The sequence below is a fragment of the Oncorhynchus nerka genome, linkage group LG10, assembly GCF_034236695.1.
Source record: "Oncorhynchus nerka isolate Pitt River linkage group LG10, Oner_Uvic_2.0, whole genome shotgun sequence".
In the NCBI taxonomy this organism is placed as follows: Eukaryota; Metazoa; Chordata; class Actinopteri; order Salmoniformes; family Salmonidae; genus Oncorhynchus; species Oncorhynchus nerka.
Window position 1 is genome coordinate 63,052,065 of NC_088405.1, and position 25,326 is coordinate 63,077,390.

The window sequence follows — 25,326 nt, forward strand, 5'->3', positions numbered from 1 at the left end:
GCGAGTAATGATGGTGGCGGGAGTGCGTAATGCAGGGCAGCCTGGCGCCAAGTGCCAGGGGGGAAGAGCTGGAGGAGGCGTGACACACAGTAGTTATTGGGGTAAAATTTGTCTCCACTTTTGTGGATTGGGGTGATCAGATTCTACAATTTGTATTTGATCTTGTAAATATTTTTGCTGTTTGTTCTTTGTTATTGAGCCAAAAAGATTGGTGAAGTGGTTTATCCACGTATCTCCGTTTTGGATAGATAACTCTTCGTGTTGTTGTTTGTTTAGAGTTTTCCTATTTTCCCAGAAGTGGTTTGATTCTATGGATTCTTCAACTACATTGAGCTGATTTCTGACGTGCTGTTGCTTCTTTTTCTGTAGTGTATTTCTGTATTGTTTTAGTGATTCACCGTAGTGAAGGCGTAGTCTCAGGTTTTCTGTAGTGTATTTCTGTATTGTTTTAGTGATTCACCGTAGTGAAGGCGTAGTCTCAGGTTTTCTGTAGTGTATTTCTGTATTGTTTTAGTGATTCACCGTAGTGAAGGCGTAGTCTCAGGTTTTCTGGGTCTCTATGTTTTTGGTTGGATATCAGTTGCTTCCCCCATATCTCTCCCCATCTCTCTCCATCCTTATTTTAGTTGTTCTCCCTCTCCTTTCTCCCCTCATACAACCCTCCCAGATTCTGCCTTCTACCCAACAGCATGTCTATAGGTTTTGTAGTGTGTTCCAGGCTGACTTGAAAGCAGTGTGATTTTGACAGGGAAGCCCACCAGTAGGCCTTCCTGTCCTGTGTTTGACAACAAGCCCCAAGCTCAGCAGTCTAACCCACATAATTACAGTATTCATTGACATACACACACACACAGACACGCACATACACATGGAGACATAGAGAGGTGTCCACGCTTTTGTGTTATTCCGTCTCACACACAGACACACATACTGTATGAACACACACACCCACTTTTCTCCTCCTGCTCTTCCTTCTTCTGCTCCACCTTGCCTTTAATCTTTCACACCCTGCTTGTTCTCTGCTGACCTAGTGTGTCCTTGACTGACAAGCCCAACACAGAGCAACAGGCCGGTGAGTAGCAGGGTAACATGGAGGCAGGGTAGCAGGGTAACAAGGTAGCAGGGTAGATGGGCGGCAGGGTAGCAGCATAACAGGTTAGCAGGGTAACAGGTTAGATGGGTAGCAGGGTAGACGTGTAACAGGATAGCAGAGTAGTAGGGTATCAGTTTAGCAGGTTAGCAAGGTAACAGTGTAGCGGGGTAATAGGGTAACAGTGTAACAGGGTAGCAGCGTAACAGGGTAGCAGCATAACAGTGTAGCAGGGTAACAGGGTAGCAGCGTAACAGTGTAGCAGGGTAACAGGGTAGAGGCGTAACAGGGTAACAGTGTAGCAGGGTAGCAGTGTAACAGGGTAGAAGGGTAACAGGGTAGAAGCGTAACAGGGTAGCAGCGTAACAGGGTAGCAGGATAGCAGCGTAACAGGGTAACAGAGCAGCAGGGTAGAAGCGTAACAGGGTAGCAGAGTAACAGGGTAGCAGGGTAGAGGAGTAATAGGGTAGTAGTGTAACAGGGTAGAAGGGTAACAGTGTAGCAGGGTAGCAGCGTAACAGGGTAGCAGCGCAGCAGGGTAGCAGCGTAACAGGGTAACAGAGCAGCAGGGTAGAATCGTAACAGGGTAGAAGCGTAACAGGGTAGCAGAATAACAGGGTAGAAGAGCAGCAGGGTAGAAGCGTAACAGGGTAGCAGCGCAACAGGGTAGAAGGGTAGAAGCGTAACAGGGTAGCAAGGTAGCAGCGTAACAGGGTAGAAGCGTAACAGGGTTGCAGCATAACAGGGTAGCAGGGTAGAGGCGTAACAGGGCAGCAGGGTAGCAGCGTGACAGGGTAGAAGCGTAACAGGGTAGCAGCGTAACAGGGTAGAAGCGTAACAGGGTAGCAGGGTTGAGGCGGAACAGGGTAGCAGGGTAACAGAGTAGCAGCGTAACAGGGTAGAAACGTAACAGGGTAGCAGAGCAGCAGGGTAGCAGAGAGAATGTGGTGAACTGGCTCTTTATCTGGTGCATCACATTGGCTTGCATCTCACTTTATACAGTCAAGTCAGCATGAATAGAATTTTGGGGAGTACAGTGATTTAGTAATTAATATTTTACTCTGTCTGCCACTCTGCTTAACAACAGACAGAAAGGGAGAAAGTGAGGGAGAGAGAGAGAGGAAGAGAGAGAGGAAGGAAAGAGAGAGTGTGTAAGGGGAAAAATGATTGTGAGGGCTAAGAAGGATAGATCGAGATGATTAAAGATAGAGAAATTGAATAAACAAGAGAAACAATTAAAAGATGGGTGGATAGTGGAGGAGATCATGTGATTAAGATGGCTCTTGTTTTGGAGGTGTCTCCACAGCATCTGTTTGTGACAGATCTCTCTTTCCCTAGTTCTATCCCCCTTTCGCTCTCCCTCCCTCCCCCCTCTCTCTCTCTCTCTCTCTCTCTCTCTCTCCCTCTCTGTCTACATGTCAGTGTGTTGTGACAGCGTGGCGGTTGGTGTTATGGGGGTTGAAATCTTAAAGTGCACATTATCCTGTAAGGCTTAATTCAGGGGTGCAAACAAGGGCTGACTGTGAAATTACAGCCTGCGATGCGACTGTACCCCTACCCTCAACACACACACAGTCTGTCAGCCTGCACAGTGTCCCTCTCTCCCCTCTTTCCTTCTCTATCTCTCCCTCTCTCCTCTCTCCCTCTCTCTCCCTTTCTCCTCTCTCTCCCACTTTCCCTCTCTCCCTCTCTCTCCCTCTCTCCCTCTCTCTCTCCCTCTCTCCCTCTCTCTGCCTTTATCCCTTTTTCTCCCTCTCTCCCTCTCACCTGCTCTCCTCTCTCCTATATCCCTCTCTCTCTCTCTCATCTCTTCCTCTCTCCTCTCTCTCTCTCTCCCTCTCTCCCTCTCTCATGTCTTCCTCTCTCCCTCTCTCCCTCTCTCCTCTCTCCCCTCTCTCCTCTTTCTCCCTCTCTATATCTCTCCCTCTCTCCTCTCTCTCCCTCTCTCCCTCTCTCCATTTCTTCCTCTGTCTCCCTCTCTCCCTCTCTTCTCTCTCCCTCTCTCTCTCCCTCTCTCTCCCTCTCTCTCCCTCTCTCCCTCTCTTTCCCACTCTGTCCCCCTCTCCCCTCTCTCTCCCTCTCTCCCCTCTCTCCTCCCTCTCTCCCTCTCTCTCCCTGTCTCCCTCTCTCTCCCCTCTCTCTCCTCTCTCTCCCTCTCTTTACCTCTTTCCCTCTCTCTCCCTCCTCTCTCTCCCCTGTCTCCCTCCCTCTCTCTCCCTCTCTCTCCCCTGTCTCTCCCTCTCCCTGTCTCCCTCTCTCCCTCTCTCCCTCTCTCCTCCCCTCTCCCTGTCTCTGTCTCCTCTCCCCTGTCTCCCTCTCTCCCTCTCTCTCCCCTGTCTCCCTCTCTCCCCTGTCTCCCTCTCTCTCCCTCTATCTCCCTGTCTCCTCTCTCTCCCTCTCTCTCTCTCTCCCTGTCTCCCTCTCTCTCCCTCTCTCCCCTGTCTCTCCTCCCCTCTCTCCCTCTCTCTCCCTCTCTCTCCCTCTCTCTCCCCTGTCTCCCTGTCTCCCTCTCTTTCCCCTCTCCCTCTCTCCCTCTCTCTCCCCCTCTCCTCTCTCCCTCTCTCTCCCTCTCTCTCCTCTGTCTCCCTCTCTCCCTCTCCCTCTCTCTCTCTCCCTCTCTCTCCCCTGTCTCCCTCCCTCTCTCTCCCTCTCTCTTCCTCTCTCCCCCTGTCTCCTCTCTCTCTCCCTCTCTCTCTCCCTCCTCTCTCTCCCCTGTCTCCCTCTCTCCCTCTCTCCCTCTCTCCTCTCTCCCCTGTCTCCCCTCTCCCTGTCTCCCTCTCTCTCCCTCTCTCTCCCTCCCCTGTCTCCCTCTCTCCTCCCTCTCTCCCTGTCTCCCTCTCTCCCCTGTCTCCCTCCCTCTCTCCCTGTCTCCCTCTCTCCCTCTCTCTCCCCTGTCTCTCCCTTTCTCTCCCTGTCTCCCTCCCTGTCTCTCTCCCTGTCTCCCTCTCTCCCTGTCTCCCTCCCCTCTCTCCCTCTCTCTCCCTCTCCCTCCTCTCTCTCTCCCTGTCTCCCTCTCTCTCCCCTCTCTCCCCTGTCTCCCTCTCTCTCCCTGTCTCTCTCTCTCCCTCTCTCTCTCCCTCTCCCCTGTCTCCCTCTCTCTGTCTCCCCTCTCTCCCTCTCTCCCCTCTCTCCCCTGTCTCTCTCTCTCCCTCTCTCTCCCCCTCCTCTCCCTCTCTCTGTCTCCCCTCTCTCTCTCCCTCTCTCCCTGTCTCCCTCTCTCCTCTGCCTCCCTCTCTCTCCCTCTCTCTCCCTGTCTCCCTCTCTCTCCCCTGTCTCCCTCTCTCTCCCTCTCTCCCCTGTCTCCCTGTCTCCCTCTCTCTCCCTCTCTCTCCCCTGTCTCCCTCTCTCTCCCTCTCTCTCCCCTGTCTCCCTCTCTCTCCCTCTCTCTGCCTTTATCCCTTTCTCTCCCTCTCTCCCTCTTACCTGCTCTCCCTCTCTCTGCCTTTATCCCTTTCTCTCCCTCTCTCCCTCTCACCTGCTCTCACTCTCTCCTTTCTCCCTATCTCTCCCTCTCTCCTACTCTCTCTCTCCTATCTCATTCTCCCTCTCTCCCTCTCTCCCCTCTCTACCACTTCAATAAGTGGGCAGGGCCTGTCAGATTGGCACAGGCTGAAAATAGGGCACAGTCTGGCAGGGTGCATCACACACTGACCCACTTACCAGACCTGGGCTCATCTTGTTGTGTTCTATAACCACCACAACAATGATAACATTACTGGAGTAGAGATGGTGATAAAGACTGTACTGTATGTGATGAGTGTTTGACCATTTTTGACTGACCAAAGTGTTTCACAATGTGATTATATTGCATGTTTGACAGGGAGTTCAGTGTGTTTCCTCTTGGCAATGACAGGTTGCCAAGGATCTGTATATTTCAGTCACTCTGCGCTGACTAAGTCAATCGTTGAGGATGTTTAATTATTTTGAGGCTTTGTTAAATAGTTGTATCTCTGTCTTTCTCTCTCTCTCTCTCTTTCTAACAGCTAACAGGTTCTTCCTGACATCCTTTGGTGCTCTGTACATCTCAGATGTCCAGAAAGAGGATGCCCTCTCCACCTACCGCTGCATCACCAAGCACAAATACAGTGGAGAGACACGCCAGAGCAATGGAGCCAGGCTGTCTGTCATGGGTGAGTAGGACTGTGTGTAAAGTATGTCAGTGTCTGTATTTCTCTGAGTACCAGTATACAGTGTTCTGTGTATGTAATATACAGTATGTCTGTGAATATGAATAAATAGTATGTGAGTCATTAATCAACATCCCACACCATTCCCCAGTCCAAAGTGTAAGCTGTCTCCCCCCTCTCCTCCAGACCCCACAGAGTCGTCTCCCTCTATCCTGGACAGTTTCCTAGCGGGGGAGGTGCGGGCGGGTCTGAGTGTGGAGCTTCCCTGCATTGCAGCAGGGTACCCCAGCCCCACAGTGCGCTGGCTGAAGGACGGCCGCCCACTGCCTTCCGATGCCCACTGGACGCGGCGCCTCACGGGTCTGACCATCAGTGACCTCAGGCAGGAGGACAGCGGCAGCTATGCCTGTGAGGTCACCAACAGCTTCGGCTCCAAGGAGGTGTCCGGAGCACTTTATGTCATAGGTAAGGAGATGAGTAGAGGGGGGGCTAGAGAGTGGGAGTAGAGGGGGCTAGAGAGTGGAAGTAGAGGAGGGGCTAGAGAGTGGGAGTAGAGGAGGGGCTAGAGAGTGGGAGTAGAGGGGGCTAGAGAGTGGGAGTAGAGAGGGGCTAGAGAGTGGGAGTAGAGGGGGGCTAGAGAGTGGAAGTAGAGGAGGGGCTAGAGAGTGGGAGTAGAGGGGGCTAGAGAGTGGGAGTAGAGAGGGGGCTAGAGGGGGGCTAGAGAGTGGGAGTAGAGGGGGCTAGAGAGTGGGAGTAGAGGAGGGGCTAGAGAGTGGGAGTAGAGGGGGCTAGAGAGTGGGAGTAGAGGGGGCTAGAGAGAGAGGGGGCTAGAGGGTGGAGTAGAGGAGGGGCTAGAGAGTGGGAGTAGAGGGGGGCTAGAGGGTGGAAGTAGAGGAGGGGCTAGAGAGGGGGAGTAGTGGAAGTAGAGGGGCTAGAGAGTGGAAGTAGAGGAGGGGCTAGAGAGTGGGAGTAGAGGGGGCTAGAGAGTGGAAGTAGAGGGGGCTAGAGAGTGGAAGTAGAGGGGGGCTAGAGAGTGGAAGTAGAGGAGGGGCTAGAAAGTGGGAGTAGAGGGGGGCTAGAGAGTGGAAGTAGAGGAGGGGCTAGAAAGTGGGAGTACAGGGGGGCTAGAGAGTGGGAGTAGAGGGGGGCTAGAAAGTGGGAGTAGAGGGGGCTAGAGAGTGGAAGTAGAGGAGGGGCTAGAACGTGGGAGTATAGGGGGGGCTAGAGAGTGGGAGTAGAGGAGGGGCTAGAGAGTGGGAGTAGAGGGGGGTCTAGAGAGTGGAGGGGGGAGGGGGGTAAGGTTAGCACAGACCCCCAAAACAAACAGCCATATACAGATACACTCACACTGTCCTGGGACAGGCACATATACTGTACACACACACACACGTTCACACATATAGTGTATAGTAACATATACTGTATAATAACAGATCATGTATAGTAACATATAATATATAATAACATATACTGTATAATAACACATCATATATAATAACACACTGTATAATAACATATACTGTATAATAACATATACTGTATAATAACACATACTGTATAACAACACATAATATATAATAACATATACTGTATAACAACACATAATATATAATAACATATACTGTATAACAACACATAATATATAATAACACATACTGTATAACAACACATAATATATAATAACATATACTGTATAACAACACATAATATATAATAACATATACTGTATAATAACACATAATATATAATAACACAAAATATATAATAACACATAATATACAGTTGAAATCGGAAGTTTACATACACCTCAGCCAAATACATTTAAACATGACGATGGTCATTATGGCCAAACAGTTCTATTTTTGTTTCATCAGACCAGAGGACATTTCTCCAAAAAGTACGATCTTTGTCCCCATGTGCAGTTACAAACTGTAGTCTGACTTTTTTATGGCGGTTTTGGAGCAGTGGCTTCTTCCTTGCTGAGCGGCCTTTCAGGTTATGTCGATGTAGGACTCGTTTTACTGTGGATATGGATACTTTTGTACCTGTTTCCTCCAGCATCTTCACGGGGTCCTTTGCACTTTTCTCACCACAGTATGTTCATCTCTAGGAGACAGAATACGTCTCCTTCCTGAGCGGTATGACGGCTGCGTGGTCCCATGGTGTTTATACTTACATACTATTGTTTGTACAGATGGACGTGATACCTTCAGGCATTTGGAAATTGCTCCCAAGGATGAACCAGACTTGTGGAGGTCTACTTTTTTTCTGAGGTCTTGGCTGATTTCTTTTGATTTTCCCATGATGTTTAGCAAAGAGGCACTGAGTTTGAAGGTTGGCCTTGAAATACATTCACAGGTACACCTCCAATTGACTCAAATGATGTCAATTAGCCTATCAGAAGCTTCTAAAGCCATGACATCATTTTCTGGAATTTTCCAAGCTGTTTTTAAAGTGGTACATATAATATATTAAAGTAATATATAATAACATATACTGTGTAATAACATATAATGTATAATAACATTTAATATATAATAACATATAATATATAATAACATATACTGTGTAATAACATATAATGTATAATAACATTTAATATATAATAACATATAATATATAATAACATATAATGTACAATAACATACAATATATAATAACATATTGTTACGGTTTTCTTCCGTTGAAGGAGAGTCGGACCAAAATGCAGCGTGGTTAGTTCGATACATCTTTAATGACGAAAAAAAACACGAACAATACAAAAACAACAAACGGAATGTGAAAACCTATACAGCCTATCTGGTGACTACAAACACAGAGACAGGAACAATCACCCACGAAACACTCAAAGAATATGGCTGCCTAAATATGGTTCCCAATCAGAGACAACGATAATCACCTGCCTCTGATTAAGAACCGTCTCAGGCAACCATAGACTTTCCTAGACAACCCTACTCAACCACAATCCCAATACCTACTAAAACCCCAATACAAAAACACACCACAAAATAAACCCATGTCACACCCTGGCCTGACCAAATAAATATATAAACACAAAATACTAAGACCAAGGCGTGACACATATACTGTATAATAACACATAATGTATAATAACATATAATGTATAATAACATATGATATATAATAACATATAATGTATAATAACATATAATATATAATAACATATAATGTATAATAACATATAATATATAATAACATATAATGTTTAATAACATATAATATATAATAACATATAATATATAATATAATAACATATAATATATAATAACATATAATAATAACATATAATATATAATAATAACATATAATATAATATATAATAACATATAATATATAATAACATATAATGTATAATAACATATAATGTATAATAACATATAATATATAATAACATATAATGTTTAATAACATATAATATATAATAACATATAATATATAATAACATATAATATATAATAACATATAATATATAATAACATATGATATATAATAACATATAATGTGTGTGAGAAATGGATGAGTATGAATGGGTGTGTGGTGTTTGATACCCTGTCAGATCAGGTCTCTAGACAGAGGACTGTAATGCACTGGGACTGAGCACTTCACACTACTGCCAACACCACTCACTGTCAGAGAGAGACGGATACAGAGAGGACGAGTAAAATGGATGGAATAAAAGAAGGAGACCGACAAGGAACACTGAAGAAGTAGAAGTATATACTGTACAGTCATTCAGAGAGACAAGGAACACTGAAGAAGTATAAGTAAATACTGTACAGTCATTCAGAGAGACAAGGAACACTGAAGAAGTAGAAGTATATACTGTACAGTCATTCAGAGAGACAAGGAACACTGAAGAAGTAGAAGTATATACTGTACAGTCATTCAGAGAGACAAGGAACACTGAAGAAGTAGAAGTAAATACTGTACAGTCATTCAGAGAGACAAGGAACACTGAAGAAGTAGAAGTATATACTGTACAGTCATTCAGAGAGACAAGGAACACTGAAGAAGTAGAAGTATATACTGTACAGTCATTCAGAGAGACAAGGGAAGAGAGAGAGACAGATCTATATAAACACAGAGAAGAGAAAGAGAGAAAGAGAGCGAGAGAGGGCAAGAAAGAGATGAAGAGAGAGCAGAGGTAGGCTTTGCCAGTAGGCACATCATGGCGGCACAGAGTGTGACTCTGACAGGGTGAGGGGGGGGGGTTGGGTGGCACAGCCAGGCCCCCCCAGAACACGCCACCAGCTGCCTTATTGCTCACTGGCATTTAAACACAAACACACACACACACACACAAATGTACGTACATGGACAGAGATGTGAAGAGATGTCTCCAGCTGCTTTTTTAATGAGTCTCCTCAACTGATTGAGCTGTTTTGTTTTTCTCTCTTTGTGTGTGTGTGTGTGTTTATTACTCATGTGTGTGTTCTCTCTCCTCCCCAGACCCCCTGCGAGTGACCCTTTCTCCCAAGAGTCTAAAGACGGGCATCAGCAGTACCCTGTTCTTTACCTGTGCTGTGGAGGGTTCTCCAGAGTACACAGTGGCCTGGTACAGGAACACAGACCCCATAATCCCAGATCAGCACATCTCTATCCAGGGCCCCCACAACGACACCCTGCAGATCACAGCGGCTCAGAAGAGCCATTCTGGGGCTTACCAGTGCTTCGCCTCCCGCAAGGGCCACACTGCCCAGGACTTCTCTATCATACTGCTGGAGGGTAATAGGATGGAGAGAGGGAAGGAGGGATGGGAGGTGGGAGGGGAGGTGGGGAAGCAGGCAACTTTATTCTTAACATTTATAACTGAAAAGCTGTGAATCTCACTTTTCTTATTCTCTCTCTCTCTCTCTCTTTCTCACTCTCTCTCTCTCTCTCTCTCTCTCTTGCCTTCTCTCTCTCTCTTTCTCTCTCTCTCTTTCTCTTTCTCACTCTCGCTTTCTCTCTCTCTCTCTTTCTCTCTCTCTCTCGCTTTCTCTCTCTCTCTATCTATCTCTCTCTCGCTTTCTCTCTCTTTTTCTTTCTTTCTCTCTCTCTCTCTCTCTCTCCCTCTCTCTCTCTCTCTCTCTCCTGTAGATGGTACTCCTCGTATCGTGTCGTCCTTCAGTGAGCGCGTGGTCGCCCCAGGGGAGCCTTTCTCCCTGATGTGTGGTGCCAAAGGAGCCCCACCCCCTTCCATCACCTGGACGCTGGACGACGAGCCTGTGGTGCGAGACTCCGCCTACAAGACAAGCCAGTACACCCTATCAGACGGCCTGACTGTGTCACATGTCAACGTCAGCAGCCCGGCCATCCGCGACGGGGGAGTGTATCGCTGCGCCGCACGCAACTCGGCCGGTAGCGCCGAGTACCAAGCGCGCATAAACGTAAGAGGTGCCTGTCTACTTTTCAATATACACACACCCCACACCCGCACCTATACACACACTGAAACATGCACGTAGTACAGAGACAGGTGGAGATGTGTAGGGAGTTAGATACACGTGCAACACATACACATCCAACCCACATGCGTACATGCACTAACACACACTATCAGGGATCAAGGCAGACTATCGAAGTAACACTGTTTATTGTAGCAAACAGGTGGTGCAGACTGTCCGAAGTAACACTGTTTATTGTAGCAAACAGGTGATGCAGACTGTCCGAAGTAACACTGTTTATTGTAGCAAACAGGTGATGCAGACTGTCCGAAGTAACACTGTTTATTGTAGCAAAGTAACTGTCGAGAAGTAACACTGTTTATTGTAGCAAACAGGTGATGCAGACTGTCCGAAGTAACACTGTTTATTGTAGCAAAGAGGTGATGCAGACTGTCCGAGGTAACACTGTTTATTGTATTGTAGCAAAGAGGTGATGCAGACTGTCCGAAGTAACACTGTTTATTGTAGCAAAGAGGTGATGCAGACTGTCCGAGGTAACACTGTTTATTGTATTGTAGCAAAGAGGTGATGCAGACTGTCCGAGGTAACACTGTTTATTGTATTGTAGCAAAGAGGTGATGCAGACTGTCCGAAGTAACACTGTTTATTGTAGCAAAGAGGTGATGCAGACTGTCCGAGGTAACACTGTTTATTGTAGCAAAGAGGTGATGCAGACTGTCCGAAGTAACACTGTTTATTGTATTGTAGCAAAGAGGTGATGCAGACTGTCCGAAGTAACACTGTTTATTGTAGCAGACAGGTGATGCAGACTGTCCGAAGTAACACTGTTTATTGTAGCAAAGAGGTGATGCAGACTGTCCGAAGTAACACTGTTTATTGTATTGTAGCAAACAGGGGCAGACAAAGACAGGTCAAGGCAGGCAGGGTTCAGTAATCCAGGGTAAGGCAGAGGTACCGGACAACAGGCAGGGTCAGGCAGAGAGGTCAGGCAGGCGGGAACAGGGTCAGGACAGGCAAAGGTCAAAACCAGGAGGACTAGCAGGGAAACGATAGGAGCTGACAGAGAAAACGCTGGTAAGCTTGAATGAACAAGACGAACTGGCAACAAACAGACGTTGAACACATAAATACACAGGGGATAATAGGGAAGATGGGTGACACCTGGAAGGGGGTGGACACAAGCACAAGGACAGGTGCAACAGATCGGCTGGGCTTAGAGTTCATCTCTTCCAGTCATCCCTCTTCCTTTCTCTCAGTTTCTCCCTCTGAATGTGTCTGTCTGTCTGTCTGTCTGTCTGTCTGTCTGTCTGTCTGTCTGTCTGTCTGTCTGTCTGTCTGTCTGTCTGTCTGTCTGTCTGTCTGTCTGTCTGTCTGTGTCTTGCCTAGTGTGTCTGTTTCTGTCTCTTTTGCTATGTGTCTGTCTCTCTGTCTCTATCTATCTCTAATGCCTGTCTCTGTCTATGTCTGTTCTCATCAAGACCTTAGGACAGTGTAACTGAGGGTAATGTAGTCAAACACGTGCATACACCCATACACACAATCACTTAGAAAACACAAATAATTCATAGATATTACAAATATTACCAGTATGATTAGGAGGCATCACTAACCTCCTTCTCTACCCCTCAACCTGCCCCAATCACGCTCTCCCCTGTCCTCTCTCTCTACCCCTCAACCTGCCCCAATCACGCTCTCCCCTGTCCTCTCTCTCTACCCCTCAACCTGCCCCAATCACGCTCTCCCCTGTCCTCCCTCTCTACCCCTCAACCTGCCCCAATCACGCTCTCCCCTGTCCTCCCTCTCTACCCCTCAACCTGCCCCAATCACGCTCTCCCCTGTCCTCCCTCTACCCTCAACCTGCCCCAATCACGTCCTCCTCTCTCCCTGTCCTCTCTCCTGTCCTCCCCTACCCCTCAACCTGCCCCAATCACGCTCTCCCCTGTCCTCTCTCTCTACCCCTCAACCTGCCCCAATCACGCTCTCCCCTGTCCTCCTCTCTACCCCTCAACCTGCCCCAATCACGCTCTCCCCTGTCCTCCCTCTCTACCCCTCAACCTGCCCCAATCACGCTCTCCCTGTCCTCCCTCTCTCTCCCCTCAACCTGCCCCAATCACTCTCTCCCTGTCCTCCTCTCTACCCCTCAACCTGCCCCAATCACGCTCTCCCTGTCCTCTCTCTCTACCCCTCAATCTGCCCCAATCACTCTCTCCCCTGTCCTCTCTCTCTACCCCTCAATCTGCCCCAATCACTCTCTCCCCTGTCCTCCCTCTCTACCCCTCAATCTGCCCCAATCACGCTCTCCCCTGTCCTCTCTCTCTACCCCTCAACCTGCCCCAATCACTCTCTCCCCTGTCCTCCCTCTCTACCCCTCAACCTGCCCCAATCACTCTCTCCCCTGTCCTCCCTCTCTACTCCTCAACCTGCCCCAATCACTCTCTCCCTGTCCTCCCTCTCTACCCCTCAACCTGCCCCAATCACTCTCTCCCCTGTCCTCCCTCTCTACCCCTCAACCTGCCCCAATCACTCTCTCCCCTGTCCTCCCTCTCTACCCTCAACCTGCCCCAATCACGCTCTCCCCTGTCCTCCCTCTCTACCCCTCAACCTGCCCCAATCACGCTCTCCCCTGTCCTCCTCTCTACCCCTCAACCTGCCCCAATCACTCTCTCCCTGTCCTCCTCTCTACCCCTCAACCTGCCCCAATCACTCTCTCCCTGTCCTCCCTCTCTACCCCTCAACCTGCCCCAATCACTCTCTCCCCTGTCCTCCCTCTCTCAACCCCCTCAATCTGCCCCAATCACTCTCTCCCCTGTCCTCCTCTCTACCCCTCAACCTGCCCCAATCACTCTCTCCCCTGTCCTCCCTCTCTACCCCTCAACCTGCCCCAATCACGCTCTCCCTGTCCTCCTCTCTACCCCTCAACCTGCCCCAATCACTCTCCCCTGTCCTCCCTCTCTACCCCTCAACCTGCCCCAATCACGCTCTCCCCTGTCCTCCCTCTCTACCCCTCAACCTGCCCCAATCACTCTCTCCCCTGTCCTCCTCTCTACCCCTCAACCTGCCCCAATCACGCTCTCCCCCTGTCCTCCTCTCTACCCCTCCCTGCCCCAATCACCTCTCCCTGTCCTCCTCTCTACCCCTCAACCTGCCCCAATCACTCTCTCCCTGTCCTCCCTCTCTACCCTCAACCTGCCCCAATCACTCTCTCCCCTGTCCTCCCTCTCTACCCCTCAACCTGCCCCAATCACTCTCTCCCCTGTCCTCCCTCTCTACCCCTCAACCTGCCCCAATCACTCTCTCCCCTGTCCTCCTCTCTACTCCTCAACCTGCCCCAATCACTCTCTCCCCTGTCCTCCCTCTCTACCCCTCAACCTGCCCCAATCACTCTCTCCCCTGTCCTCCCTCTCTACCCTCAACCTGCCCCAATCACTCTCTCCCCTGTCCTCCCTCTCTACCCCCTCAACCTGCCCCAATCACTCTCTCCCCTGTCCTCCTCTCTACTCCTCAACCTGCCCCAATCACTCTCTCCCCTGTCCTCCTCTCTACCCCTCAACCTGCCCCAATCACTCTCTCCCCTGTCCTCCCTCTCTACCCCTCAACCTGCCCCAATCACTCTCTCCCTGTCCTCCTCTCTACCCCTCAACCTGCCCCAATCACTCTCTCCCTGTCCTCCCTCTCTCCCTCAACCTGTCCTCCCCTGTCCCTCCTCTCTACCCCTCAACCTGCCCCAATCACTCTCTCCCCTGTCCTCCCTCTCTACCCCTCAACCTGCCCCAATCACTCTCTCCCCTGTCCTCCTCTCTACCCCTCAACCTGCCCCAATCACTCTCTCCCCTGTCCTCCTCTCTACCCTCAACCTGCCCCAATCACTCTCTCCCCTGTCTCCCTCTCTACCCCTCAACCTGCCCCAATCACTCTCTCCCTGTCCTCCCCTCTCTACCCCTCAACCTGCCCCAATCACTCTCTCCCCTGTCCTCCTCTCTACCCCTCAACCTGCCCCAATCACTCTCTCCCTGTCCTCCCTCTCTACTCCCCTCAACCTGCCCCAATCACTCTCTCCCTGTCCTCCCTCTCTACCCCCTCAACCTGCCCCAATCACTCTCTCCCCTGTCCTCCCTCTCTACTCCTCAACCTGCCCCAATCACTCTCTCCCCTGTCCTCCCTCTCTACTCCTCAACCTGCCCCAATCACTCTCTCCCCTGTCCTCCCTCTCTACCCCCTCAACCTGCCCCAATCACTCTCTCCCTGTCCTCCCTCTCTACCCCTCAATCTGCCCCAATCACTCTCTCCCCTGTCCTCCTCTCTACCCCTCAACCTGCCCCAATCACTCTCTCCCCTGTCCTCCTCTCTACCCCCTCAACCTGCCCCAATCACTCTCTCCCTGTCCTCCCTCTCTACTCCTCAACCTGCCCCAATCACTCTCTCCCTGTCCTCCCTCTCTACTCCTCAACCTGCCCCAATCACTCTCTCCCCTGTCCTCCCTCTCTACTCCTCAACCTGCCCCAATCACTCTCTCCCCTGTCCTCCCCTCTCTACTCCTCAACCTGCCCCAATCACTCTTCCCCTGTCCTCCCTCTCTACCCCTCAACCTGCCCCAATCACTCTCTCCCCTGTCCTCCCTCTCTACCCCTCAACCTGCCCCAATCACTCTCTCCTCCCTCTCTACTCCTCAACCTGCCCCAATCACTCTCTCTCCTGTCCTCCCTCTCTACCCTCAACCTGCCCCAATCACTCTCTCCCCTGTCCTCCCTCTCTACTCCTCAACCTGCCCCAATCACTCTCTCCCCTGTCCTCCCTCTCTACTCCTCAACCTGCCCCAATCACTCTCTCCCTGTCCTCCCTCTCTACCCTCAACCTGCCCCAATCACTCTCTCCCTGTCCTCCCTCTCTACCCCTCAACCTGCCCCAATCACTCTCTCCCCTGTCCTCCCTCTCTACTCCTCAACCTGCCCCAATCACTCTCTCCCCTGTCCTCCCTCTCTACCCCTCAACCTGCCCCAATCACTCTCCCTGTCCTCCCTCTCTACTCCTCAACCTGCCCCAATCACTCTCTCCCCTGTCCTCCCCTCTCTACTCCTCAACCTGCCCCAATCACTCTCTCCCTGTCCTCCTCTCTACCCCTCAACCTGCCCCAATCACTCTCTCTGTCCTCCCCTGTCCTCCCTCTCTACTCCCTCTCTACCCCTGCCCCAATCACTCTCTCCCCTGTCCTCCCTCTCTACTCCTCAACCTGCCCCAATCACTCTCTCCCTGTCCTCCCCTCTCTACCCCTCAACCTGCCCCAATCACTCTCTCCCCTGTCCTCCTCTCTACCCCTCAATCTGCCCCAATCACTCTCTCCCCTGTCCTCCCTCTCTACCTCCTACCCCTCAACCTGCCCCAATCACTCTCTCCCTGTCCTCCTCTCTACCCTCAATCTGCCCCAATCACTCTCTCCCCTGTCCTCCTCTCTACCCTCAATCTGCCCCAATCACTCTCTCCCTGTCCTCCCTCTCTACTCCTCAACCTGCCCCAATCACTCTCTCCCCTGTCCTCCTCTCTACCCTCAACCTGCCCCAATCACTCTCTCCCTGTCCTCCCTCTCTACCCCTCAACCTGCCCCAATCACTCTCTCCCTGTCCTCCCTCTCTACCCCTCAACCTGCCCCAATCACTCTCTCCCCTCTCCCCCTGTCCCCCTCAACCTGCCCCTACTCCTCAACCTGTCCTCCCCCTAATCACTGCCCCAATCACTCCCTGTCCTCCCTCTCTACCCTCAACCTGCCCCAATCACTCTCTCCCTGTCCTCCTCTCTACCCTCAACCTGCCCCAATCACTCTCTCCCTGTCCTCCCTCTCTACCCCTCAATCTGCCCCAATCACTCTCTCCCCTGTCCTCCCTCTCTACTCCTCAACCTGCCCCAATCACTCTCTTCCCTGTCCTCCCTCTCTACCCTCAACCTGCCCCAATCACTCTCTCCCCTGTCCTCCCTCTCTACCCCTCAACCTGCCCCAATCACTCTCTCCCCTGTCCCCTAATCACCCCTCAACCTGCCCCAATCACTCTCTCCCTGTCCTCCTCTCTACCCCTCAACCTGCCCCAATCACTCTCTCCCCTGTCCTCCCTCTCTACCTCAACCTGCCCCAATCACTCTCTCCCCTGTCCTCCTCTCTACTCCTCAACCTGCCCCAATCACTCTCTCCCCTGTCCTCCCTCTCCCTCCTCCTCAACCTGCCCCAATCACTCTCTCCCTGTCCTCCCTCCTACCCTCAACCTGCCCCAATCACTCTCTCCCCTGTCCTCCCTCTCTACCCCTCAACCTGCCCCAATCACTCTCTCCCTGTCCTCCTCTCTACCCCTCAACCTGCCCCAATCACTCTCTCCTGTCCTCCCTCTCTACCCTCAACCTGCCCCAATCACTCTCTCCCTGTCCTCCCTCTCTACCCTCCTCAATCCTGCCCCAATCACCCTCAACCTGCCCCAATCACTCTCTCCCTGTCCTCCCTCTCTACCCTCAACCTGCCCCAATCACTCTCTACCCCTCAACCTGCCCCAATCCTCCCTGTCCTCTCTACCCCTCAACCTGCCCCAATCACTCTCCCTGTCCTCCCTCTCTACCCCTCAACCTGCCCCAATCACTCTCTCCCTGTCCTCCCTCTCTACCCCTCAACCAATCACTCTCTCCCCCTTAATCACTCTCTCTCCCCTGTCCTCCCTCTCTACCCCTCAACCTGCCCCAATCACTCTCTCCCTGTCCTCCTCTCTACCCTCAACCTGCCCCAATCACTCCTGTCCTCCCTCTCTGTCCTGCCCCAATCACTACTCCCTCAATCTGCCCTAATCACTTCTCCCTGTCCTCCCTCTCTACCCTCCCTGTCCAATCACTCTCTGTCCTCCCTCTCTACCCCTCAATCTGCCCTTAATCACTCTCTGCCCCTGTCCTCCCTCTCTACTCCTCAACCTGCCCCAATCACTCTCTCCCTGTCCTCCCTCTCTACCCTCAACCTGCCCCAATCACTCTCTCCCCTGTCCTCCTCTCTACCCTCAACCTGCCCCAATCACTCTCTCCCCTGTCCTCCCCTCTACTCCTCAACCTGCCTCATCATCTGCCCTCTACCCTCAATCTGCCCTAATCACTTTCCCTGTCCTCCTCTCTACTCCTCAACCTGCCCCAATCACTCTCTCCCTGTCCTCCCTCTCTACCCTCAACCTGCCCTCAATCACTCTCTCTCCCTGTCCTCCCTCTACTCCTCAACCTGCCCCAATCACTCTCTCCCTGTCCTCCTCTCTACCCTCAATCTGCCCAATCACTCTCTCCCTGTCCTCCCTCTCTACTCCTCAACCTGCCCCAATCACTCTCTCCCTGTCCTCCCTCTCTACTCCTCAACCTGCCCCAATCACTCTCTCCCCTGTCCTCCTCTCTACCCTCAACCTGCCCCAATCACTCTCTCCCCTGTCCTCCCTCTCTACCCCTCAATCTGCCCCAATCACTCTCTCCCCTGTCCTCACTCTCTCCCTGTCCTCCCTCTCTACCCTCAACCTGCCCCAATCACTCTCTCCCCTGTCCTCCCTCTCTACCCCTCAACCTGCCCCAATCACTCTCTCCTGTCCTCCCTCTCTACTCCTCAACCTGCCCCAATCACTCTCTCCCTGTCCTCCCTCTCTACTCCTCAATCTGCCCAATCACTCTCTCCCCTGTCCTCCCCTCTCTACTCCTCAACCTGCCCCAATCACTCTCTCCCTGTCCTCCCTCTCTACCCCTCAATCTGCCCCAATCACTCTCTCCCCTGTCCTCCCTCTCTACTCCTCAATCTGCCCCAATCACTCTCTCCCTGTCCTCCCTCTCTACTCCTCAACCTGCCCCAATCACTCTCTCCTGTCCTCCCTCTCTACTCCTCAACCTGCCCCAATCACTCTCTCCCTGTCCTCCTCTCTACCCCCTCAATCTGCCACAATCACTCTCTCCCCTGTCCTCCCTCCTACTCTCAACCTGCCCCAATCACTTCTCTCCCTGTCCTCCCTCTCTACTCCTCAACCTGCCCCAATCACTCTCTCCCTGTCCTCCTCTCTACCCCTCAATCTGCCCCAATCACTCCCCTGTCTCTCTCTCCCCTGTCCTCCCCTCTCTACTCCTCAATCTGCCCCAATCACTCTCTCTCCCTGTCCTCCCTCTCTACCCCTCCTCATCATCCCTGTCCTCCTCTCTACTCCTCAATGCCCCCAATCACTCTCTCCCTGTCCTCCTCTCTACTCCTCAACCTCAATCACTCTCTCTCCCCTGTCCTCCCTCTCTACTCCTCAACCTGCCCCAATCACTCTCTCCCTGTCCTCCCTCTCTACTCCTCAATCTGCCCCAATCACTCTCTCCCCTGTCCTCCCTCTCTACTCCTCAATCTGCCCCAATCACTCTCTCCCTGTCCTCCCTCTCTACTCCTCAACCTGCCCAATCACTTTCTCCTGTCCTCCCCTCTCTCTCTCAACCTGTCCCAATCCTCTCTCCCTCCTCCCTCTCTACCTCAATCTTCAATCCTCCCATGTCCTCCCTCTCTACTCCCTCAATCTGCCCCAATCCTCTCTCCCTGTCCTCCCTCTCTACTCCTCAATCTGCCCCAATCACTCTCTCCCCTGTCCTCCCTCTCTACTCCTCAATCTGCCACAATCACTCTCTCCCCTGTCCTCCCTCTCTACTCCTCAATCTGCCCCAATCACTCTCTCCCTGTCCTCCCTCTCTACTCCTCAATCTGCCCCAATCACTCTCTCCCCTGTCCTCCCTCTCTACTCTCAACCTGCCCCAATCACTCTCTCCCCTGTCCTCCCTCTCTACTCCCTCAATCTGCCCCAATCCTCTCTCCCCTGTCCTCCCTCTCTCCTCAATCCCTCAATCCCCTGTCCTCCCTCTCTACCCCTCAATCTGCCCCAATCACTCTGTTTCCCTGTCCTCCCTCTCTACCCCTCAATCTGCCCCAATCACTCTTCCCTGTCCTCCTCCTCTGTCCTCTCTCCCCTGTCCTCCTCTCTACCCTCAATCTGCCCCAATCACTCTCTCCCTGTCCTCCCTCTCTACTCTCAATCTCCAATCCTCTCCCTGTCCTCCCTCTCTACTCCTCAATCTGCCCCAATCACTCTCTCCCCTGTCCTCCCTCTCTACTCCTCAATCTGCCCCAATCACTCTCTTCCCTGTCCTCCCCTCTCTCCCCAACCTTTATCTTCCTCCCCCCTGTCCTGGTCTCTCCCCTTTATCTTCTCTCTCCCCTCCTCTCCTCCCCTGTCCTAGAGGTTCCCCCTACCCCTCAATCTGCCCCAATCACTTTCTCCCCTGTCCTCCCTCTCTACTCCTCAATCTGCCTGTAATCACTTCTCCCCTGTCCTCCCTCTCTACTCCCTCAATCTTTCCCTGTCCTCCCTCTCTCCTCACCTTTATCCTCTTCTCCCTGTCCTCCCTCTCTCCCCTGTCCTCTCTCTCTGTCCTCCCTCTACCCTCAATCTGCCCCAATCACTCTCTTCCCCTGTCCTCCCTCTCTACTCCTCAATCTGCCCCAATCACTCTCTCTGTCCTCCCTGTCCTCCTGTCCTCCCTCTCTACTCCTCAATCTGCCCCAATCACTCTCCCTGTCCTCCCCTCTACTCCCTCAATCTGCCCCAATCACTCTTCTCCTGTCCTCCCTCTCTACTCCTCAATCTGCCTTTAATCACTCTCTCCTGTCCTCCCTCTCTACCCTCAATCTGCCCTAATCACTCTCCCCCTGTCCTCCCTCTAATCACTCTCTCCCCTGTCCTCCCTCTCTACTCCTCAATCACTTTCCCTGTCCTCCCAATCTCACTCTCAATCTCCCTGTCCTCCCTCCCTCTACTCCTCAATCTGCCCTAATCACTCTCTCCCTGTCCCTCTCTCTCCCCAACCTTTATCTTCTCTCTCCCCTGTCCTCCCTCTCTCTCCCCAACCTTTATCTTCTCTCTCCCCTGTCCTCCCTCTCTCTCCCCAACCTTTATCTTCTCTCTCCCCTGTCCTCCCTCTCTCTCCCCAACCTTTATCTTCTCTCTCCCCTCCTCCTCTGCTCCCTTTTGCTCCCATGTCCTCTCTCTTATCTTCCACCCCATGTCTCTCCCTCCTCTCCTCCTCTCCCCTGTCCTCCCTCTCTTCTCTATGTCTCCAGGTTCTCCTAGGATCAGGGAGATGCGTGACATCACGGCTGTAGCTGGAAGGAACACCTTTATAACCTGTCGTGTGATTGGTTACCCATACTACTCTATCAAGTGGTTTAAGGACGGCATGCTGCTGCCTGACAACCATCGGCAGGTTGTGTATGAGAATGGAACCCTGAGGCTGAGTGATGTGCAGAAGGGCATGGATGAGGGTACCTACCTGTGTAGTGTGCTCATCCAGCCACAGACCTCCATCGACCAGACTGTCCACGTCACTGTGAAAGGTAGGGGACTGGACAGGGGTGGGGGACAAGGGGTAGGAGCAAAGGTGAAATACAGGTATGGGAAAGGGAGTAGGTATGACAACTACCAATGACAGGCTGTTCACTACAATGCAGTGGATTTGTTGAAAGTCATCAACGTTTGGGCAAGGTTTCTCCTAGACGTAACCAGACACTCAGCTCAACAGGGCCTTCACACCATGGTGTTAAAAGCATCTAGCTTTATATGGATGTGTATGTGTGTGTTGAGTGGGTTGTAGAGGTGTGTGTGTGTTGAGTGGGTTGTAGAGGTGTGTGTATGTGTGTGTTGAGTGGGTTGTAGAGGTGTGTGTGTGGGGGGGGCTGTAGAGGGATGTGTATGTGTGTGTTGGGGGGCTGTAGAGGTGTGTGTGTGGGGTGTTGGGGAGGCTGTAGAGGGGTGTGTGTGTGTGTGGGGGGTTGTAGAGGTGTGTTTGTGGTGTGTTGGGGATGGCTGTAGAGGTGTGTGTGTGGGGGAGCTGTAGAGGTGTGTGTGTGGGGGGGAGCTGTAGAGGTGTGTGTGTGTGTGTGTGTGGGGGAGCTGTAGAGGGGTGTGTGTGTGGTGTGTTGGGGGGCTGTAGAGGTGTTTGTGTGGTGTGTTGGGGGGCTGTAGAGGTGTTTGTGTGGTGTGTTGGGGGCTGTAGAGGTGTGTGTGTGATGTGTTGGGGGGCTGTAGAGGTGTGTGTGTGGTGTGTTGGAGGGCTGTAGAGGTGTGTGTGTGGTGTGTTGGGGGGCTGTAGAGGTGTGTGTGTGGTGTGTTGGGGGGGCTGTATAGGTGTGTGTGTGGTGTGTTGGGGGGGCTGTAGAGGTGTGTGTGTGGTGTGTTGGGGGGCTGTAGAGGTGTGTGTGTGTTGGGGGAGCTGTAGAGGTTTGTGTGTGCGTGTGTGTGTCCATGATTTAATTAGATTAATCATAATGAGGCCCAGATTAAATCCCCTAGATGTCTCAGCTGTAGCACCCCCACCCCCACCCCCTCCGCTACCATGGCAACGGCATGACTTCTTCCGCCAGTTGGCCTCTAATCAGAGCCCCTATTATGGGCTAGTGGAGATGGCAGGGGTGGGCAAGTCAGGGGGCATACTACACTGGCCAACAACAGCCTGCTCTGTGCCCCTCTCTCTACACCCAAGGTGTCCAATCCAGTCCACACACTCTCTCACGCTCTCCCTTTCTCTGACCTCTAACCCCTGCCCTCTGTAACCTCTGCCCCCCAGTGCCGCCCCTGATCCAGCCCTTTGACATCCCTTCCACGTCGGTGGGAAAGCTGATGTACATCGCCTGCGTGGTGTCGTCAGGTGACATGCCTATCCGCATCACCTGGCACAAAGATGGGCAGCTTATCGTGCCTGGCTCCGCCTCCGGCGTTGGCATAGAGACCAAGGAGTTCATGAGCTCCCTGCAGATCTCCAAGGTGACCCTGAAGCACAACGGCAACTACACCTGCATTGCTAGCAACGCCGCGGCAACCGTCAGCTGGGAGAGACAACTGATCGTCACCGGTGAGAGAGGGAGGAGAGGAAGAGATGGGAGGAGGGGAAGGGATGGGAGGAGGGGAAGAGATGGGAGGAGGGGAAGAGATGGGAGGAGGGGAAGAGATGGGAAGAGGGGAAGAGATGGGAAGAGATGGGAGGAGGGGAAGAGATGGGAGGAGGGGAAGAGATGGGAAGAGGGGAAGAGATGGGAGGAGGGGAAGAGATGGGAGGATGGGGGAAGAGATGGGAGAGGGGGGAGAGGAGGGGAAGAGGAAGAGATGGGAGGAAGAGGGGAGGAGAAGAGATGGGAGGAGGGGAAGAGATGGGAGGAGGGGAAGAGATGGGAGGGGAAGAGATGGGAGGGGAAGAGATGGGAGGAGGGGAAGAGATGAGATGGGAGGAAGGGAAGAGATGGGAAGAGGGGAAGAGATGGGAGGAGGGGAAGAGATGGGAGGAGGGGAAGAGATGGGAGGAGGGGAAGAGATGGGAGGAGATGGGGAAGAGATGGGAGGAGGGGAAGAGATGGGGAGGGGAAGAGGGGAAGAGATGGGAGGAGGGGAAGAGATGGGAGGAGGGGAAGAGATGGGGGAGGGGAAGAGGGGAAGAGATGGGAGGAGGGGAAGAGATGGGAGGAGGGGAAGAGATGGGAGGAGGGAAGAGATGGGAAGAGATGGGAGATGGGAAGAGATGGGAAGGGGAAGAGATGGGAGGAGGGAAGAGATGGGAGGGGGAAGAGATGGGAAGAGAGGGGAAGAGATGGGAAGAGATGGGGAAGAGATGGGAGGAGGAAGAGAAGGGGAAGAGATGGGAGGAGGGGAAGAGAGGAAGAGATGGGAGGAGGGGAAGAGATGGGAAGAGGGGAAGAGATGGGAGGAGGGAAGAGAGATGGGATGGGAAAGGGAAGAGATGGGGAGGGGAAGAGATGGGGAGGGGAAGAGGGGAAGAGATGGGAGAGGGGAAGAGATGGGAGGAGGGGAAGAGATGGGAGGAGGGGAAGAGATGGGAAGAGGGGGAAGAGATGGGAGGAGGGGAAGAGATGGGAAGAGGGGAAGAGATGGGAGGAGGGGAAGAGATGGGAAGAGGGGAAGAGATGGGAGGAGGGGAAGAGATGGGAGGAGGGGAAGAGATGGGAGGGGAAGAGATGGGAAGGAAGAGATGGGAGAGGAAGAGATGGGAGGAGGGGAAGAGATGGGAAGAGGGGGGAGGAGGGGGGGAAGAGATGGGAGAGGGGAAGAGATGGGAAGAGAGGAGGGGGAAGAGATGGGAGGAGGGGAAGAGATGGGAGGGAAGAGATGGGGGAGGGAAGGATGGGAGGGGAAGAGATGGGAGGAGGGGAAGAGATGGGAAGGGAAGAGATGGGGGAGGAGGGGAAGAGATGGGAAGAGGGGAAGAGATGGGAGGAGGGGAAGAGATGGGAAGAGGGGAAGAGATGGGAGAGGGGAAGAGATGGGAGGAGGGGAAGAGATGGGAAGAGGGGAAGAGATGGGAGGATGGGAAGGAGGGGAAGAGATGGGAAGGAGGGGAAGAGATGGGAGGAGGGGGAAGAGATGGGAGGAGGGGAGGGAAGAGATGGGAGGGGGGAGAGGGAAGAGAGGGAAGAGATGGGAGGAGGGGAAGAGATGGGGGAGGGGAAGGATGGGAAGAGAAGGGAAGGGGAAGAGATGGAGGAGGGGAAGAGATGGGAGAGGGGAAGAGATGGGAGGAGGGGAAGAGATGGGAGGAGGGGAAGAGATGGGAGGAGGGAAGAATGGGAGATGGGATGGGAGGGGAAGAGATGGGAGGGGAAGAGAGGGAAGAGGAGGGAAGAGATGGGAGGAGGGGAAGAGATGGGAGGAGATGGGAAGGGAAGAGATGGGAGAGGGGAAGAGATGGGAAGAGGGGAAGAGATGGGAGGAGGGGAAGAGATGGGAGAGGGGAAGAGATGGGAGGAGGGGAAGAGATGGGAGGAGGGGAAGAGATGGGAGGAGGGGAAGAGATGGGGGAGGGGAAGAGATGGGAGGAGGGGAAGAGATGGGAGATGGGAGATGGGGGAAGAGATGGGAGGAGGGGAAGAGATGGGGGGAGGGGGAAGAGATGGGAGGAGGGGAAGAGATGGGAGGAGGGGGAAGAGATGGGAAGAGGGAAGAGATGGGAGGAGGGGAAGAGATGGGAAGAGGGGAAGATGGGATGGGAAGAGGGGAAGAGATGGGAGATGGGGAGGGAAGAGATGGGAGAGATGGGGGAAGAGATGGGAGGAGGGGAAGAGATGGGGAGGAGGGGAAGAGATGGGAGGAGGGGGAGGATGGGGGAAGAGATGGGAGGAGGATGGGAAGAGATGGGAGATGGGGGGAAGAGATGGGAGGAGGGGAAGAGATGGGAAGAGGGGAAGAGATGGGAAGAGGGAAGAGATGGGAGGAGGGGAAGAGATGGGAAGAGGGGAAGAGATGGGAAGAGAGGAAGAGATGGAGGGGAAGAGGGGAAGAGATGGGAGAGGGGAATGGGAGGAGGGGAAGAGATGGGAGGAGGGGAAGAGATGGGAGGAGGGGGAAGAGGGGAAGAGATGGGAGAGGGAAGAGATGGGAAGAGGGGAAGAGATGGGGGAAAGAGGGGAAGAGATGGGAGGAGGGGAAGAGATGGGAAGGATGGGGGGAAGAGATGGGAGGAGGGGAAGAGATGGGAAGAGGGGAAGAGATGGGAAGAGGGGAAGAGAGGGGAAGAGAGAGATGGGAGAGGGGAAGAGATGGGAGGATGGGGAAGATGGGAGAGGGGAAAGAGATGGGAAGAGATGGGGAGATGGGAAGAAGATGGGAAGAGAGGGGAAGAGATGGGAGAG

The 25,326-nt window shown here is 52.7% G+C and overlaps 1 protein-coding gene across 1 annotated transcript in view; it reads left to right on the top strand.

Moving 5' to 3' along the window:
• LOC115136267 (cell adhesion molecule DSCAML1-like) overlaps nucleotides 1-25,326 on the top strand; it is a 199,125-nt gene that overhangs the window by 121,657 nt on the left and 52,142 nt on the right. The window contains exons 4-9 of the mRNA XM_065023665.1: nucleotides 5,074-5,220; nucleotides 5,404-5,682; nucleotides 9,688-9,963; nucleotides 10,318-10,614; nucleotides 20,755-21,027; nucleotides 22,257-22,541. Coding sequence (XP_064879737.1) covers nucleotides 5,074-5,220; nucleotides 5,404-5,682; nucleotides 9,688-9,963; nucleotides 10,318-10,614; nucleotides 20,755-21,027; nucleotides 22,257-22,541 — 1,557 coding nt within the window. The remainder of the gene's footprint in view (nucleotides 1-5,073; nucleotides 5,221-5,403; nucleotides 5,683-9,687; nucleotides 9,964-10,317; nucleotides 10,615-20,754; nucleotides 21,028-22,256; nucleotides 22,542-25,326) is intronic.